The sequence below is a fragment of the Styela clava genome, chromosome 7 (genome assembly GCF_964204865.1).
Source record: "Styela clava chromosome 7, kaStyClav1.hap1.2, whole genome shotgun sequence".
Taxonomy (NCBI): domain Eukaryota; kingdom Metazoa; phylum Chordata; class Ascidiacea; order Stolidobranchia; family Styelidae; genus Styela; species Styela clava.
The window spans coordinates 2,926,398-2,943,598 of NC_135256.1; the positions used below are offsets into that span (position 1 = coordinate 2,926,398).

The 17,201-nt window shown below is 35.9% G+C and overlaps 1 protein-coding gene across 2 annotated transcripts; it reads right to left on the bottom strand.

Moving 5' to 3' along the window:
- Positions 1-1,962: 1,962 nt before the first annotated feature.
- Positions 1,963-16,858, bottom strand: LOC120328374 (lectin-like). 2 transcript variants are annotated; one of them, XM_039394839.2, is made up of 6 exons: positions 15,160-16,858; positions 6,823-6,973; positions 4,334-4,420; positions 3,766-3,828; positions 3,323-3,527; positions 1,963-2,785 (listed from the first exon to the last, which is right to left on the bottom strand). In XM_039394839.2, exons 2-6 carry the CDS (start codon positions 6,962-6,964, stop codon positions 2,533-2,535), a joined length of 750 nt encoding a protein of 249 aa, XP_039250773.2. In that variant the 5' UTR covers positions 6,965-6,973; positions 15,160-16,858; the 3' UTR covers positions 1,963-2,532. The 2 variants fall into 2 exon arrangements, with proteins under 2 accessions (XP_039250773.2, XP_077970781.1); XM_078114655.1 differs by lacking the exon at positions 3,766-3,828.
- Between the last annotated feature and the right edge of the window lie 343 nt (positions 16,859-17,201).

The window sequence follows — 17,201 nt, forward strand, 5'->3', positions numbered from 1 at the left end:
TGCAAGAATGAAGATATCTATTATAAGTGATTGTTGTCTTCTGAATATGACGTCACATTGCTTTGTTTGTATATTTTTTATTTGTCATCCACATCAATCGGTACTCCCGTAGTATGTGTACCAGGTTAGAGTTAAGCCATAATTTCATTTATATTTTAATTATTTTAGTTCTATTACGAGTCCGGGGACTGGCTGTAATAGCCAAGTGAAGGTACCCCCTGCCCATAGGTTTCAGTCCCTCTACACCAGGGGTGCACAACTCAAATGAGGATAGTGTCAAATTTTTCAAAATAATCTTGTCGCGTTCCACGCACAATTGTGTTATTGTAATTTAACTCCCGTAAAACAAACAGTTTTCGGTACTCCTGAAGTATGCGCACCAAGATGTCGCATAACCTGAACCCTAACCTGGTACAAAACCTGAGTGCAGGTTGTGCGTCATCTTGGTGCGCATACTTCAGGAGGTCCCAAATTTCAATATTATTACATAATAACGAATATATATATATTCATTGAAACAATTTAATGTCCTGAAAAACTGCTGATTTTGATATAAACGTGATATTTTAATGTATATATATCATAAATATTTTTTTTTTACAAAACCGTTCGCGTGCCACGTTTGAGCGTATGGCGTGCCAAATTTGGCACGCGTGCCCCGTGTTGTGCATCCCTGCTCTACACAACTTGATGTGGAGTAGGCAAACGATATTAGTTACCTTCATATTGATACACACACTTCTGGAGCGCCCAACATTTTAATTTCAATATAAAAACCAAACAACACAAACCTTTCCTTCTACTTCAATAGTTTTATTTACGATTCATTATACTTGTATACAAAGGTGAGGGTCGGTGGGTTTGCAAGAACATTTTTTTGTTTTAGACGTTGGATGACCACATAAATGGGCAACTTGCATGACAGCTGACAAATAGCGTTTGATTTGGCTTTTTGAAAATTATGTATTAGATTTATGTGAAGCGTGTCATGTATAAACATTTACATTTATTGAAATGAGGGCACCGTTATTACTTATCGATCTCAAGATCGGTAAGTATGTTTGTTTGTTTGTCTGTTAGATGAACGCGATAGCTCACGAAGGCAAGGTTGAATCTGCTCCAAATTTTGCATGTGCATTCATCATATCTCGGACCAGAAGTCTAGTGATTTTGGATAAATTATGTCGTATAATTAGCGAGTTATTAATTAATTAGTGGTGGAACACGCGGTGTCACTATAGAATCATGAATCGAAACCGCAGTTTCGATCGATAAGTCTTCGGTCTCCGACTGATATTATCGTTAATGAGTTTATTACAAATCAGAACGTGTTTTTAAAATTTTGAATCTCATCAATGCTTGTGTGTATTTCTTTGTTTTAATTCTGTGGATAAGAAATTCACTGATCGATGTTAATCCTTTCAATGGTAAGCATATATAAATGAAGAGGTGGATTGATTCGTCATGTAGTTTTAACTCGACGCCTGTATTAGACAATTGCAACTGAATGATCATTGCTCGATTATTGGCAATTGGATATTAAACATTTGACAGTAGAGAGCGCGAATACTGATTGCTTATGGTTTCTATATCGAAATTGAATATACTATTGAATATATGCTGCTAATTTTGGCCCTCGGTCAATAAACCTTGGACACCACGGGTATAGAGTTACACAATAGGTTTGATAATCTGTTGACGTGCGAAGAAGAAAAATGGGTGCTCCCGTAGTAGGTGTACCTAGATGGCGCACAAGCTGAAGATAGTATATGCCCTGCAATGGCCAGGGCGGTCCTGACAGCCTTCGACCCACAATGCAATCGTTACAGTGTTCAGTCTCCTATGGCAACCTTGCTCGTTGACGTTCAGATGCAAAATCAAAAATTCCATTATCATTACCTGTATATACCAAAACTAGGCCAAGGAAATATGTGTCTCATAGGGCCCTGTTATAGCCAGCGCGGTCGAGATTATTTGCGTTCTGTATATATTAGCAATTCAAACGACTTCGACCATAATTACCCATAACGCAATCGTCACACGTGTTCAGTCTCCTGTGGAAACCTTGCGTGTTGACGTTCAGTTTGATCTGATGCGGTGCGTAATACACAACATTTTCATAGGACCTCCATCAAACCCCCGGTGCAGCTCCACCAAACCTCAGGAACCCGTTGTTAGTGGGTTCAACACAACAAAGAACCAGTTCCTAAATCCTGTCTGTATATATACAATGCATTAAACCTTTTTTAAATTGTGAAGTTTGAGAATACTAAACATTTTAGTCAAACAGGGACACTTCTTTGACATATAGATTCGTCAATGCTTCCTGAAATAGGATTGGATTTTCGATTTATCACGGGTGGAGGGGCAAGAAAGTCCACAAGACGGCCGAGAAGTTCAGCAGTCCTTTTTTCACGTTGGCAGTTCGAGTTCATAAAGTATAAGTTTGATATCTACCGATCTTGGTTAGGTATCCGTAATGTTTGTTATGATTTAGGCATTATCAGTCTTTGGCTTGAGGTTGATGTGAAATTATGGTTCAATCTCGCATAAATATTTAAATTTGTTTGTACAACCTTGATCGTTCAGCTCCCAATCAAAGCTAGTTCTCATCTCAACGCAATCTTGATTACCGCCATAGCTGTCAGGTTGATCATCATGCCATGGAATAGAACCTGCAGTTGCCGTAACACCATCTTCCCAGATAAACGTGTTTTCCTCTTGAATGTCGTTCAAACCAATCCAAGTGGAGGATTCTCCAGATTTGACCAAGTGTAAGATTTCTCTGAAAACAAATATATCGTCTATATCTGTCATTATTTATATGACAATTTCAAGCTAACTTAAGTACGTATTTGGGCGTTCCAGAAGTATGTGTACCAATATGGAAATAACTAATTTTGTTCGCCTATTTTACATCAAGTTCGGTGATATTCACCTGGCTAACAACGACAGTCCCCTAACTCGTAATAGAAATTGGAATAAAATTATGGCCTCCCCCTAACCTGGCACACATATTACGGGAGTACCCGTATTTGAGTTGGGAGTAGGAATGGCCAAAACCGAATTTGCTTAGTATTCGAGCACCTAACTATACAAACTCTTAAATCTTTTCAAAAAATATAATATAGGCAAAATTGGACGCTGGATCTAAATATCATTCAAAATTGTAGTTAATTTGAACTTTATTCTTTAGTATTTGGGAATCTGATATACAACTTTCTACGAACGAGACTGAATCGTTAACACCTGTTTAGATTATTCAACGATTATTTTCGATTTCGGTCATAAGTCCCTTGTTCATCCCAACAACCCAAATTACCTGTGAACATCTTCATCTCGAATTCCGGCTGATGCCAGTTGGCCTCCAAGTCTCTTACAATTCACCTTCGCCTTTGCGTAAGTGGTCTTGCCGTGAAATAGTTTGTAGTAATCGTTGTTTTGAGCTTGATACCATGTGCTAATCTGCTCTATTCGTTCCACTTTTGTCGTAAGGCTTCCCAGTTGCTCTTGGATTTGCTGCATCACTGTAAAGTGAATTTTGTTTCATTTATTATCGTGTCTTCGTTATTTAAAGAGCAATAACCTCAGTAATTTAATATGAATATAAAAAAGATGCTTTCATCTCAAGTAGTATATATATGGAATCCTAATATTATGCTCAACTCATTACAATACGATAATATTAAAATAATCATGAATCGCTCAAAATATTTTAGTTTTGTTATTCGATGTTTTCATTCAGTTTTGCTCGTCAAAATTTACCTGATGTCAACCCTTCAACTGCTGTTTCGATTTTATTCAGCTTTGCTTGAGTGTGTCCGGATACTTTAATTAAAAAAGAAATAATGATAAAAAGTATTTGAAAGCCGAAAATCTTTGCAGGAAAATTACAATTTGTTACAACCTTTATGAGAGAAGGCCTCTATCGCGAACGATCGCTCCAACCAAGGTTCCAGCCTCGTACGTTCAAGTTTAACTAAACTTTAATCGTCTTATTGGACACGAAGTGTAAATATGGATCGTTTTGTTATTATACTGCTATGAAAAATGCGCTTTTCTCATTAACTAATGGATCAATTGCTTTTAAGTTTTCACTGGTTGAGAATTGTATTTTTCGATGGCGATGGTTATCACTTTTATTTATTGCAAAAATTTCTGTCGACTTCATGGGATTCGTTCATTGTGTGCTATGACGTCATCAAAAATTGCGCACCTTGTGGAGGTTCCGCAATGGCGTTAGTCGTGAACACCGCTGTATCTACTATTTAGTTTTGAGCCTCATATTTGAGGATGGATTTCATGTTTACTTAGACGAGTATTTGACATTTACCTGCTTTCAAATTCTCTATGTCCGCATTAGATTTCTCAACAACCGGACCAATTTGAGTCAGCTTTTCTTGTATCTGTCCGGAAATATCTGAACAAAAATTTATCCGACTTGAGCGTCCCATAGTATTTCAAAATTATATAAAAAAAATGTAATTCCTATATAAAGATTACGTTATCGTCATGTTTAGTTTCAATCATCTTTGTAGGATCCAAATTGGAAGTGGACAAGAGGAAAGGACTTCCAGTTCAATGCAAAAATGCCAGTACCCTCAGTATTAAATAATCTATGCATGGTGCAGCGGCATATTGACCACCAATGTCTTTGTTGTGATTAACTCCACCCTAACATGGCGTTACAAAGGCCGACCTTTCGAATCACTCTTTTCTTGATATAATTTCGCTATATTTACTTATTTGATTACACACTTCACAAATCATTCATATAAAATGACGCTTGTTTGACGTCATCTGCTCCTAAACTCAGCGAACACGTGACTCGGATGATCGTTCGCGACTAGGGATGTAAGTTTCGAATATTTTATTTTAGAATCTGATTCTATTTAATATCGTTGAATCACCTTAGATTTAGAAGAACTATAGCATAAAGTGTGATTAAATAACAATAATGAACTTGAAGAATGAGTCAAGTTAGTGCAAGAAAACATTAAATTGATGCTACAACTACATAAAAACACTCATTAAGTTGTAACCAGATGAGAAATGTCATGTCCTACTCTCTTTAAAGCACTTTGTATTAGCTCTTTAGTGATCCCTTCCATCCCTGGCCAAGTAATGTTTCGAATATGTAAACATTTTACTCGATCATGCATGATGGCCGTTGCGCCGAGAGTAGGACCTAAAATCAATAGTGAATTTCGTTGTAACAATGCACACTGACTCGTTGCGTCTATTATCATCGAAAATGATTACAATTGTTACATTTTGAAGTATTTGGGCTGTAATAATTAAGCCTTAAGGCATGACATAATCAAAATCATTAAGTGAAGTGCTGAATTTGCAAATTCCGTAAAGAAAATTGAGCATCACTCAGTAGTCAGTAAGTATTTTAGCTATAATAACCATCTGGGTGTTGTTTTGTTGAAAAAAAAGGTTAAAACTTGAAGGAATTAGTTATAATTAGTGTCTGACCCTCTATTAGGCAAAATGCTTAGAAATGCCTTTATTGCCAATTTATTTAATCGTTATTTTAAATCAACGTTCAGGATTCACGCAACTGTAAATTTGCTAGGTTTATCTATCTAACACTAAAATAACACAAACACCATAGAAAAGCATGATAAACTCATTTATCATTTTAATAAATATCTGCATCTCGGTTACCGTTCACTTTAAACAGGCACGGTTAATTTACAAGCGGCGATAAGTAAGATCAAATCCAAGGCAGAGGATAAAACTCAGAATAAAATTAATTTGGTTTTTAAAATCAGCCCTCAATGTATTCAACAGCTGTCGCTGATGTGAACGCAAAGGTATACTAGAAATATGAAACTTCGATATCCGGCGACCCCTTATTCTTGCAAAAAAACAAGGAAGGGCGGGAATATAGAATACCAACTTTAGGATGTCGCCGCTGAAACAATCGCGGTGACAAAGACAATCAGCGATTATGATGAAATTAACCATGAACCAGTGCAAAAAACGCTTTATTGCCGACTTTACAATGTTTCTACTAATTTCCAAATGGAGTATCGACCTCCGACGTTCTGGATCTCTGTTATGTATAAAAAATATTCATTATTCGTTATAAATATTCAAATTATTCGATTCAAAAAAAGATTCGATTTTGCCCACCCTAGACTAACAGCCATTTAATTTGGCTTTGATTTCTCATAAGTTTGTCAAAGCGGGTCGAAATCGTGGAGGATGCAAGGTTATTTGATTTATACATAATATTCGGAAATGCGACAAAAACTGAAAATCCACGAAAGCAAACCAATGATTACAGCCATGTCTAATATTTTTCCAAGTGGCCGTGAAAACGCTTACTGTTGCGTCACTATTGCATCTTGTAGATTAGTCAACGCTACGCAAATAAACACGGGGGAATCCATTCGACTAACTAATAGATTTCCGCATTTTAATTTCAAGTCAATGATTAGTTTTCAATGGAAAATTTAGTTTGAAAGTTATTAATTTTTAAAGCACTAACAAGAGCCGCAGGAAAGGTTGTCAAAACCCTAGTTTGAGAATCACTGATCTAAATTATTATTTTTTAAATACAATCAAGCCGTTTTCTCTCAGATTGCTTCGAATTGATGTTGATCCGATTCGAAATTCTGAAAGTTACATCCCTATTCGCGACCCTCGTTAATTGTGGAAATATTATAAGTCTATTTTTTGCACCTAGAATATATTTTTTGCCTAGAATCCTCCGAAGGAACGAAAAATATCTAAAAACGACTTCATTAACCACAATAGCAATTTCAAGAAAACAAATAAAAATCATATACTCAATTCGTAATCACATACCATTGAAATGTTCTTTTATAGTTTCGTTTACAACTCTGTAATTTACAACACCAGGAGGCCCGTTTGGCCCAGCTTTTCCTTGTTTAATTCTGGGACTGATTTGAACGGAATGCTGGTCTCTGTTTGTGCAATACAGATGCATTTGCTGGTCCTAAAAATGTAAACTGTTAATAAAATGTAAATATGTGGAGCGTAATACAACAATTATAAGTGGAGTATGGTCAACTCTAGCATGTTCCAACATTAGTGGTGATTATTGGGGTCAGGTACAGGAGCGTGCCAAACTTTCTCGCTGCCCGGGGAGAGTTTTCTGTTAATGATCACTTATATCTTCATCCAAAAATAATTTGGGAAATGAACAAAATATAGATGATAGATGTTGTTACACATAGGAATGAATAACGAGGCTGCCCCTCTTATTTGTGATTAAATGAGTTTTTCATTCCGGCCACTGGTATCTATTAGTAAGCACAATTTAAACATATAACGCGTGATATAATGCACTTTTGGTTTTCTAGTATAGTCAACTGTTATATTTTACGATATTAATGAGATTCAATAAAATATGACTACCAGAACAAGAGAGCGATGCTCAAATATATGGACACGAAGAATATAGCGAAGCAGTATTCTACCGTACATTTTACACTCCGGGCGCGGTAAAAAACTTTTGCGTAACAATGGGGTTGCACGAGAGATGTCGAAAAACGGCTACAAGTAATTTATATCAATTTTCAAGAGGTCATCATTTAGAGCAGTGGTTCCCAAACTGTGAAAAAAATTAATTTTGAAAAAAATACGCGAGTTACTTGATCTCAAAAATCGGTTTGTCTGATAAGATGCAAAAATCCATCGACAGTCACCAGTAATGCTAACCGGTTCGCTGATCTCATAAAATTCCGCGAGACGGTTCTATAGAATCGGTGCAAATCGGCTGAATCCCACTACTGAGTGACAGTGTTACGAGTGCCAATATTATTTTCTTTTTAAAAGTTTTTTTGATCCTGTTACATCTGAATGAGTAATCGACCCGCTGGTAGGCAAATCGGATTTTGCCTGGCTGCGGGAAATTATGTTGGTTTGTTAATTTGTACTAGTGTGGCCGCTTGGTTATCAAATATACAAAGCAAAGTTGCTTTATTTGGCGATTGGCCCTTAACTAGGTGTTTGACAAGTATGGTATTGATTGCCAGGCGGTGTCTTGGCCGAGTAATTACACTCTTCCGATCAGCTGCGAAAGCGCTTTGTTAATTCGCGCACGTGTCTAAATATACGAGTAGGCTAAATGTTTTTGCCCCATCGCCTCCACATAAAAGTGAACATTTTTGTATTGCAATATTACGTGGTTAGACGTTTTATACACAATTTGGAAGCGTTTCGAGCAGTCAAACACAAAACTACAAGTTCTAACATAATAAAAGGTACTTAAAAGCTATGAATAATGAACTAAAAATTGAAACTAAAAGTAATAAGGACACTGTTGGAATATACTAAATAAGATTCTCAATGTATGTATATTTAAAAGCAATCTTACTATTTCCAAAGTATCGTACGCTCACTTATAATCTACCACATTTTATCAAGTCTATTGATGTTTCGCCAAAGAACCGTTATAATTCTGATCTAAGGGATTTTTACGCCGTGGTTTACAAATCTTCTGAAGTTTTTCCGGCGCATTGATGAACTTTCGTATATTTTTTTAGGCCAATGATCATCGTCAACGCCCGCTTGCAATCCATATACAGGTACATTGTTCAAATTGAGGCAATTGAAACTGTTATACTGATTTTTTAAGTTGCTGAAAGTTTCTAGTTGTGGGGTCGCGAGTATCTGTAGGCTTTGATTTTGTGAAAACTGGGGAGACTAAAAAAGAGACTACGTATTTACATTACAGTATTCATACCTATGAGTTGTGTTGTATCTAGTGAGACATAGAAAAAAGTGCAACCATGCTGTCAGTGAAATGTTTCAAATTATGAAGTAAAATCAAAGTCCTCAATATAGCACACACTTTTTGACACTGCTAATTATCGTTATACATTCTGTTTGTTTATCATTAGCGTGAGTGTTATTTAGGTTATCGACGTCGTTAGCTTTGTTAATTTTTTTTTTGCTCACGTAACTATGCATTAATCAAAAAAACGTAAATGTTGTAACGCGATCATTGTAGTAATTAAATAGATGAACCAATTCCCAAATTTCCATACGCCAATGACGGAGAAATGAGACCGAATGTCGTGTTCGCTAATATTTTATGACGAATGTTACTTTCTTATTTTGTTCTTATGATTACCGCCAACTCAAACTAAACTATATTATCAACAACGCAGAGATAACAATAAAATCAGCGATAGATACTAAATAATATTTAAGAGCTATCTAAACTGAGGATGAAAATTGTTAATTACGACACAATTTGCTTTCAGATTTATAGCAATAGCGAGCAGACTGTCTCAACTGGTTCCATTACATTTGAACCCACGTACATTTGAACCCATGACAATTGCACCTGCATGCTATTGCACATATGGAAATTTTTTTTGTTCTACGGATAGTTGAACCCATACTAACCCTAACCCATGGGTTTTAGCACCCGAATATAGATTGAACCCGCGGATATACACGTGGGTTCAAATGTACATGGGTTCAAATGTACGGTCATCGTCTCAACTATGTTAAAACATACGATGATAATTGTAAAATAATTTCAATCTAAATGTCTTCGGCGTGTTAGAGGTACTTGAAACTTTAATTTATTTCCGCGCCACACAGGACTCTCTTCGATTAACAAAGTCGTAAAAAATCCGAATCCAATCTATTTATAATCGAGCAGTTTATCGCGTATTCTATGTCCCCAGATCTCCGTGATAGTAGTGCTTTATTTTACCTTGAGTCGATGTAAAGGAGAGTTTTGACGAACGCAATTAAATTAATATGGCAATACATTTTAAAAGCTCGCACATGCCATGGATGGAATATTTTACGAAACACAGAAATCGTCCGTTATTCCCTGCAAAAGTCGTATTTTTTAAACCGAGAGAACGTGTATGAACTAGATTATTTTGGCGAGAGCCCGCATGTGCTAGCTTGTGTGCGATGCGCAAGTTTCTATCGAGTAAGTACTCATGCAATTAAGAGGCGAAAGCGGTGTCGAACATGTGTGATGTATAATCAAAAATCTGATATTCTTATGAACGCTAATTCCGATATTCGAAGGGCGAGATATTCAAATTGGCCATCCCATTCTTAATCAGTGAATATTGAATAGCTTAAATACTAACTATCAATGCAAATAAATGAATTAAAATTGGTTAGTTGTGCTGAAATGACTCGGGGCTATTTAACTCAATATGTAGCGTGATAAACAAGATATGGCGGTTTAAATTTCTAAGAAAATCTGAATTTACTGGCTGGAATCCGTTTAATATCATTAATTTGAGAAACAACAGTAAAATCTCACTAAAATAACAATATTAATACTATTTGATAGCCTTGTATACCTCGCCCCCTCGCCATAGTACATTTTACAGTACCCGTACGATAAAAAAAAACTTACTACATTTGAGCGGGTCGAAAAAGCGCTACAAATTGATTGTATTAATTTCAAAAGGTCATCACACAAAATTTTACGAAACACGAATTACATAGAGCCCACATAACGTTTTGAAATGAATAAGTAATAGCCTCAAAAAACACATCTTAAACCCCTAGAAATTGATACAGTATTTGATGAGAAAATCGATATTTTACGGTCACAAGAAAAATACCAAGTGATTCAAGAGTCTTGCTGCACTCTAACACAAATATATTTCTGTAACGTTTAGTCCTTCAGACATACATAGTTCAACAATATGGTGTGTCTCGCAGAAACCAAATCATTAGCGCAAGAAAAATACCAACAACATAACGAGAATATCGGTCGGAGACCGAAGACTTATCGATCGAAACTGCGGTTTCGATTCATGACTCTATAGTGACACCGCGTGTCCCATCAATAATTAATTAATAACTCGCTAATTATACGACATAACTCATCCAAAATCAATAGGCTTCAACCACGCCTTCGTGAGATATCGCGTGCATCTAACAGACAAACAAAGAGATAAATACCTATCATCATGCTTACCGATCTAAAGATCGATAAGTAATAATTACAAAACAATCCATAGGTCCGCCTTGTGCCTCTACTTTTCGCATTTTTGTTTCCAGTCGACTAATATATATGGTGTCTCAAAAGTAAGTATACACTTTTAATTTTTAATTGCTTTTCAATTACTCATCATAGAACGCTCATTTCTTCGGGAAACATAGTATGGATAAGTAGTAAAATTTGGGTAATAATTGCATTTTTCATCAATAGACAGGATGAAAAGGAGATTAACCCAAGAAATGAGGTGCAAAATTGCTGTTTGGCAGAAAGCATATAAATCAGTAAGAAAACTGAGCGCCACTTCAACAGAGAATTTGGTATTAATCAGTTGCTACATGCCGAACAATTTATGCAACTCATTGTAAATTTTTACAAACTGGATCTGAAGTTGATGCACAAAAATCAGGGAAACAAAGGAGCGGACGCTCTGAGGAAAACATTCAGAGCCGAATTAATTTCAAATTCTTTTTTAAAGAGGCGTTGAGTTTTCTTACTGATTTATGTGTGCTTTCTGCCAAACAGCAATTTTGCACTTCATTGGTTGGGTTAATCTCCTTGGTATTCTGTGGGTTGATGAAAAATGCAAACAATACCTAAATTTTACTACTTATCCATATTATGTTTTATGAAGAAATGAACGCTCTATGATGAGTACCTGAAAAGCAAATCAAAATTGAAAGTGTATACGTACTTTTGAGACATCCTGTATAAAGGCGGAAAGACATGTTTTCAAATTTGCTCGTAAACAAACATTAATTCGCTTTTCAGGCAGGGATGGCCAATTCGAATATCGGAATTAGCGTTCATAAGAATATCGAATATTTGTGTGACGTCACACATTTTCGACGCCGCTTTCACGACGTTTCCGTTGAATGAAAACATTCTCGATCAAACTTGCGCGTGATTGTTTTCATCACTCATCAGCGTAACGTGTTATTTAGGCCGTAAACGCCTTTACGTTTGTGTTATTTTCTCTAAAACGAAAATTTCACACAAATTTTTTCCACGATAACGATGACAATTATTTATTTTTGTACGCGCACGGAATTGTGAATCTGATAAATACGTTCATCGGCGGCGAGTTTCTAAAGACAACGCAACTTTTTGATTGAAAAGCGACAATTTAAAATACTGAAAATAAAACCGTAAACAATAGAAGTTTTATTGAGACCCGCAAAATTTAAAAAACGCTTTTCTAGGCAGTGGAAATCGCAAAATTTCGTGTGCCTCTGGCACACATTATGTTTGGTCGGCGTTTAGAAACATATCGTCACGAATTGAAGGCGGGATTTGCCTGATTATCCATTACTTTAAATTGTCGTCGAATATTTTCGAGTTAACATGATACAAGGTTTGGAACGCGACTTTTTCCCGGGCTCTGATGATGTATATATAAAATTAATCTAAAGTATATTCAATCGATTTTATTGTGATAAAATGAATTTTACTCTGAGATGTTACAGCAGATTTATGAATTTTTCGAACGTTTTTTTTTTTAAATAATCAGAGTGGCAGCATTTCGATTGAGCGGAGTCACTGATAACAAGTACATCTAAATATTTGCCGAATTTGCAAAATACGGATCAAAACATTATTCAATTGGGCAGTTTACCACACGTTTTTATTTTTATGACCGCGGATTGCAATGGTATATGAGAGTGGTGAGGATTTCATTTTGTCGACGCAACCGCAGGTTAAATTGAAGACAATTTAATTAATAAAGCAAGACATTTTGAATATGCCCGTATCGGTCACGAATTCATCACTTTGCACCACAGAAAAATATATATTCGTTGTTATAATATTTGTTGTAGAAGTCGACTCTTTTAACAGGTGGCATAATCGCGGCGATGAATATGTATTTTTAATTTACTGCTATAAACTTTATATGTATATTCTTTGTATGAAATGAATTATACTCTAGTATAATTCGAGGATTTTATATCTTAATTTGCGATTATTCTAACGGCGATAACGAGTTGGCAAGATTGCAAAAATACGTATTAAAATTAAATACATCAGGCAGTTTATCTCGTACTTTTAGGCCACAGATCGCCGTGGACCGAAAAATAATGTTTTTTTTTTGACGTAAGAAGAAGCAATGAACTAAGAATCTCATAGTTGTCATGGATTGAATATTTTACGTGACAGGATGATCATTATACGCTTAAAAGACGGCTTTTTTACCGTGCGCGGAATCGCGATGGGTGTTACAGGCGGCAATGGGAATTTCCGATTTCGAAAATCCTGGCTGCGCGGCTGGCAGTGGTGGTCATCTATGCTCTACTAATTTATTTCTAATTTCAAACACAACAATATGTTACACATAATAACAATATGGCTCACATAAATTAATAGACAAATATACTGGTAGGTAGTAGAATACTCTAGGCTTAAATATTAGAATTTTTAAAGGCATAATGGATTTTCGATTGTTGTTGCTTGTCTCAGTTGCCTGTATTGCCAATAAATTTTATTACTCTCAGAAAATATACACAATTATCTGAATACAAGTAGTTTTTTGTCAATAGACTTAACTATTATCGTAATATCATGGTACGAATGATAGAAAGCATCAGACAACTCCTTGGCTATCTTTTCATACGGTCATTTGTACAATGTGAATAATTTTAATAAACTGACTGTGTCACAAGTTGCTATTATTTTTTATTGATAGCTATAAACTATCAATTACTTTGTGTACATATACTGTTGGTTTGTGGCTTTATTCTGATATTTCTATTGAAGCTTATTTCCCAATTTACTGGGTTTTAATAAACAAAAACGTGTTATTTTCGATTTTAGAATGTAATCGGAATTACAGATTCGAAAACATTATTTTAGAATATATTCGGAATAGTTTAGTATTCGGAAATGGCCATCCCTGTTTTCAGGTTTTACTTTTTTTATTTAGTATATGTTTTTGATTTTATTATATATTTATGATTTATATATACATCATAGAAAAGCGCATCCCGATTTTTTTATTCGGATGAGATTTTTATATACGCGTTTTACGAGGCCACTAATATGGCTCATTACGCATAAAAAAAAATATTTGCAACAAGACACTTAAAAGCAGCATAGCAGCACTTAAACATATTTTCGGGGTTTAAGGGTCTTGACAGTTATTTTTGTAGTTTTTATAAGGCCTTCCAACGCCTCGTAACATACCAAGTTCAGGTTGAGCGCCATCTTGGTACGCATACGTCGGGTGTACCCAAAAATCTAACCGTTCGACATGAATATGTTATCAATATTTTAGAAAACTAACAATTTCTCAATTAGGACTAACTGAGGAAAATTGCCCTAAACAGAAAGCTCTAATTTTTTATTTATTTATTTGATAAATACGTTGCTACGTATAATTCGTGACGCGAAATCTGAGTCGACCCCGTAATCTGATTTGAAACCGATCATAATTCTTTATTCCTGCTCTACACAGTAACTTGATTAGGACTTAGCTACAACGAGTCAATTTAAAAAACTGAAACTTTTATAAATTCCAATATACAATAACCACATACGTGCTTGCGAAAAATCCTTGCCCAAGGCGAAAATGTGAAACTTTTATTAATGAAGGTTTCTTAAATCTAAAAAACAAGCCAACCTAAAACATATTCGATCTGGTAGAAACATTTTTTCCCGCCATACTGGTAGGTCGTATTTCATCTTCTCCCCAAAGATAAATATGGAAAGTCACATTATATCCTAAAAAATCGAAACGTAGTTTATAGGGGCCTGCATAGAGAAACGGCAAAACTTTGTAAAAGCTGTATTGAGAAAATTAGTAAAACGTATGTTTTCGATTTTTAAAACTCCTGTTAAATTCCTATTGAAATACCTACATGCCAATTAAAGAGAACTTATTTTTGCCATATTATGAAATGAAACTTTATGGAAATTTTTAGGTTTGCTATATTGTTTTGAAACTCTAAATATAATAAGCAACCACGAATCGCTCTGAAAAAAGGGCTCATCGCTTCATGATAAAATCACTGTTTGATTGTCTAGGCTCTGCAGTCTTGAGAAAAAGAATTATATTCTATGATTTATTTTACTACAATGCGTACTTTGATATATTCGGAAATGAATCATTATCTATCTTTGACGTATTGCTTAAAATGTTAACATGAGATTAATCGCTACCAAAGCCTATTGTATGCTAAAACAGAAATAAATTTTACCTCTTGAGTAGCAGGTTAGTTCACGGTTGCTTGGCATCAATATCATTTGCAGGATTATCTGTTATGTAGAAGGCTTCCTTCCAACATGTCCACTATATCGGGTCCAGCAGACAACAAAAGAAACCATTTCACGTTTGGGTGGTTCGCGTTTAATTTCAAAATAAACTTTTCGGTCCGCGACAGACACACTCCTTCTATGTCTATGATATGGCTGTTTGAAATGAAAGTTTAATGTAATATAAGTTATAATATAATCCGCAGTTAACACAGCTATACATGAATGATTTGCTGTAAATGACAATTGGCGTCTATCCAGTGAGCGATTAACAGGTAAAGAGCAGTTGAGTAAATTCATCGTGAGCGTTTTCGGTTTCGTAGATGCCTAGACTAGACCAATATCACGAGTCAGTGAATCACTGTCCACTAGCGGTGATACCCAAGAGCTGAGTGGCCCCAGCAAGAGGGGTACTATCCCACTATTATTGAAACGCTGTTCGGGACTCAGTAACATTCACTTCTGTCACAAGCGAAAACTTACAGAATGGGACATTAAATGAAAGACCGGACGTTGAAAAGCAAGGCTGCTCTTTTCACCTCATTCAGGCCATAATGAAGAATGTGTGCCACAAAAATTTGACACATCTCTATAACGAGTAAGTGGTTGAACATATACATGTCTTTGTACATCTCTCACTCCTTTTGCTTTAATTTGATGTTTTATTTTGTTTAAGGGACGCTGGAGTAAAAGACCTTTTCAACCACGTCATAGTGTTATGCTACATAACGGCGATGTTTATTTCATCCAGATTTAAATCTCTAAAATGCAAACTCTTGATCTAAAGTACACAAAAATCGAACAATTTTTCTGATAAAGAGTTCATGATGCCGCAGTAAGAATTGCGATCAGGAACGAGGTACAATATGGGATAAAATTTTCTAAATGGATACCAAGAATAAAGCACTGAGAGCTGAAAATAACTTGAAGAGATGTTGGCATGAAGGAAGTACTCGAACGGGTGTTACGCTCCTTGAGAGCATCGACGAGGCCATAGCTGAAGATGAGGTAATTAATCATCAAGACCCCAAAGATGCCTAAGTTTAGGTTAAAAGTTAGTTTGACTTTACCAGGTATTGAAATGTGAGAAGGCGAATATTTTAAGGATGGCTTTATACATACGACAGTGAATGATGAAGTTGGACTTCGATGTCGATGCATTTTTGGCCGAAAAATCTTAGCAATGACGCTATGAGACCAACTCGCTTGCAGATTCATCATAAAACAAAGCATCCTGCCAATCACAAAAGCATTTGGCCCTTTTTTAAAGCAAAATTGAGGGGCGGTGCGTCAACTACCCCAAGGATCTCATAAAATAGAAAAACTTTTACGTCAAATAAATGAAAAGATTGCACACACGTATTTTCCGGGTTGATGCAGGTAAAAGATCATTAAGAAAACTTGTATTACAGTCAAAGTATTTGTTGTACAGTCTTAATATTTGTTGCGTTATAAACAACTGCTTACTTTCGTAATTATTTTAAAAGAAATACCAGAAGTAATGTCCAACGTTCTCTTGGACCCTCTTGGCAAAGGTTATGAACATGTTCAACAAATTGTGGACAGGCGATTTTAAGAGGTCGCCCTTCACGCAATATAAGTGGAGAAAGAACAGGGAGTCGTAAAATCACGGGACATGTTTTGCACATCATGCGAGCCATAAGCGTAGCCAGGAGGGGGCGAGAGGGGCCATGCCCCTCCCAAATTTCCAAGATTTTCATTCCTAATCAACCAGTTCTTGTGACATTTACTATTCGGTCGCAGTCCTGCTCTGTGATTACATTGCATTGTAACGTCACAACTGCCCGCCATTCGTAACTCATGGCAGTTTTTTGGCATAGGGGGCTGAGTTCGCTTTCGGTTACTTACTCGGTCTTGGTTTGTTCGCGTCGATTTAATATTCGGAACGCTTGGTTCTCGATACCCACATTGCTTCGATGACTAAATCCAAACAGGCAAAATTGGATAGTTTTTTATTCAGCGAAAT